Here is a 3,184-nt window from a genome sequence, read left to right as displayed (position 1 = left end):
AGGTAGCTAATTGGTTTTTTATAACATCGATATTAGCAGATACACAGCATTGTTATTATCAATTGTAGTAAGGCACATTGTTATGAGTTTATAAATACACCAACTGACAATACAGAAAGTATATCTATTGATAATCATAATTGATAATAAACAATCCGTGACTGAGACAGCAATGTCATAAAAATCCAATTAGCTACCTGTATTTACAATCCCATGTGTATTATACATGTATATTAACTCAAAATTTTGAAACATTTAATGTTTATATCTAATAAATGAATTAAGTTATATTAAAAATTCAAATGCCATTTACTATTAAATTAAAAACTCAAACATTTTATTAAATTAAAAATTTGTGTTACCATTTAAAAAAACAAAGTTGACCCCCCTCCAAGGCATAAGGGATAAACTTAAAAAGTATTACATAGTTAAAAATTCAAGAATAATGTGTAACTAAAGATAATAATAAAAAAAAATGTTTAAATTATTATTATTCTGCAAGTAATTGAGTGGGTTATGATAAAAAAATCACCCTGTATATCATATCAGATTTCTATAGGCACAGCCCTAGCTGTTTTAATTACTTTGAATTTATTAACAATGAGAGATAAAATGCAATTAACAAAAATAAGTTACATTATAGGTAAAGAGTAAAACAAAGTTGTTTTTTATTAATTAATAACTATTATTAACCATAATTTCATTTTCAGGAGTTAAAACAGCAAAATGAAACTTTACTTCCTAAAATTTAACTTTTTAAGTTAATTTTCAAGACTAACTTCAGTTTTTAGCTAAAAAGTTGATTAAATTTTTAACTTTTTCTTACATAACTGAATTATTTTTTGTACAAAAACCAACTATATTTATCAATACACACTCTAAAAGATCAACCAAAACAGCACTTATTTATTTAAAACCATTTAATTATTTTTATCACTAAGATCCACCTCAGGCCCGATGCTTTACGAACCTCAGGCATATTAGGTCCTTTGATACGTCTTTGCGGATAGAATCTAGTAGAAGCACGATAAGTGTTTTGCACAAGATATATTACCTCAAAATCATTGTAACAAAAATATAGTAAAAAATTTAATAATAAAAAAAAGGTGCATGAAATCCGTAGAGCTCGGCGTATAGGGGAAAGCGCAATTTTAAAATAGTAAAATAATATTCAAAGTTCATACATTTTTTTAGGCATCCTTTAATTTTCACTTATTTATGTAAAAAGTTATTTTTATATACATTACGAAATTCATTGTTTACAATATTATATTAAATTATATTATCATACGTTTATGTCAAATAATTATATTTAAAATCATTTAAGTAATTTATGTTTATAATGAAAATCCAATAAAATGAGTTAATTGAACTATATTAATGTAAACTTTGTTTTAATTCATTTGTTTTTATTGTATGTTCATTATTTTTAATATTTTTGTATTAAACACCTGTTTGAAGAAATCAGGTATTTTTCCTCAGGGCAATGTCATCATTTGTCATTTAAAATATGTTTTTATAATCAGTGGTTGTTAAGTAATTTTCCAGCATTGGCAAATTTTTCAAAGTTTTATTATATGATAAAATTTATACGCATTTAAATTAAATTATTTTTATTTGTATTTTACAAATAATATGTTTTCATTTTATTGATTATTAAAAATTAAAATTAAATATTTTCGTCTGTGGCTGCGATAAGATGTCTGGTCATAGATAAATTTCAATTTTGGTAAGTACTAGAAATTCTTGATCTGTAAATACATGCTTGAGGGAATAACTTTATAAACGTTTTATTTAAATATATTTTTAATAAAATATTTAAATTACTTGACCTTGTTAGAAACTAGGAAACTGAGAAAAAATATACCAACGAACAAGAGTCAAACTCTCAGGTTTCTTGTTATCCGGGCGAAAGTTTTCTACAAAGATAACTGACTGCATGCCTAATCTTTGATTGCCTAGTCTCTTAATTGATCGATAACAACCTAAACAGCAGTAAATAATCACATAAAGTCTTTGTTATTCTGCTGACCGTATAACAAAATATTATATTTTTAAAAATTTCAACTTATTCAATTTTTTACTTGTTTATTTTTTAAATTTTACATTTACATTATTGACTTTCGTAAACATTACTGAAAATTGACGTTAGGATTAACGAGGGAAAAATATCTTGTGATAAATATAGCAGCATCCGCGTTTCGTATCCATTTATTACTTTAAATTATTAATAATTTTAAAATACTAGTTCAAAAGTTATTATCAACTGGACATTTAATTATTAGATCATTAACAAATAGATTAGTTTATTATGTATGTTTCTATTTGAAAACATTAAGTTAATATTCTGAGAAATAAAAATTTACAAAACTTCATGCAATTTAGAAAAAAATGGAACTAAAAAATACCATTGAAAAAATTGTCAATATTATTTTTATTTTTAGATTAATTAAATGGTTCATTGTAAATAAATTTCCCTATACACCTGTTCTGAGGAGTTATCTGTTGTTTAATTNTGTAAATAAATTTCCCTATACACCTGTTCTGAGGAGTTATCTGTTGTTTAATTAGGTTGATTTATATAAAAGTGTGTCAAAGTAACATAATTAACCTACCTTTAAAATTTGGAGCTAATAGACATATTTGTCATTGGAAAATAATAATTTTTATATCATTAACCCATTGATGTCCACACTAAGTTATACATATAAGAATTTAAAACACTAGATATCAACCGGAAAAATAATGACACAAGATTGAAGCAGGTTTACAAATTACTATGCTAAAAGTATTTTTGATTTTATCAAATAAGCAAAATATCAAATAATGTATTTTTTAAAAATATTTGAATCAAAGAACGATTTACTTCTTAATTTTTAGTTATACGAGAGAGACTTTAACGCCAAGTCCCGGCATGGAATCTTCTAAAATGAACCAATGCATTTCTATGGCTTCTTAAAATTTTTGCATTTCTATGGCTTCGCAAATTTATACATTTCTATGGCTTCTTAAAATTTTTGCATTTCTATGGCTTCTTAAAATGTTTGCATTTCTATGGCTTCGCAAATTTAAACATTTCTATGGCTTCTTAAAATTTAAGCATTTCTATGGCTTCTCAATATTTTGTTTTTTATGGCTCCTTAAAATCTTTTATAATTACAACTTTTTGAATTTATGATTTTTT

The 3,184-nt window shown here is 24.4% G+C and overlaps 1 protein-coding gene across 1 annotated transcript in view; it reads left to right on the top strand.

Moving 5' to 3' along the window:
• Positions 1–1,348, top strand: part of LOC126900270 (putative sodium-dependent multivitamin transporter) — a 16,068-nt gene extending 14,720 nt beyond the window's left edge. Inside the window, exon 11 of the mRNA XM_050675865.1 lies at positions 711–1,348. Coding sequence (XP_050531822.1) covers positions 711–752 — 42 coding nt within the window. The 3' untranslated portion in view covers positions 753–1,348. The remainder of the gene's footprint in view (positions 1–710) is intronic.
• Positions 1,349–3,184: the final 1,836 nt, after the last annotated feature.

The sequence above is a fragment of the Daktulosphaira vitifoliae genome, unplaced genomic scaffold (genome assembly GCF_025091365.1).
Source record: "Daktulosphaira vitifoliae isolate Bord-2020 unplaced genomic scaffold, ASM2509136v1 Scaffold_3, whole genome shotgun sequence".
Lineage (NCBI taxonomy): Eukaryota > Metazoa > Arthropoda > Insecta > Hemiptera > Phylloxeridae > Daktulosphaira > Daktulosphaira vitifoliae.
The sequence above is the reverse complement of the archived record's forward strand: the minus strand, read 5'-3'. Positions and strand labels throughout refer to the sequence as shown.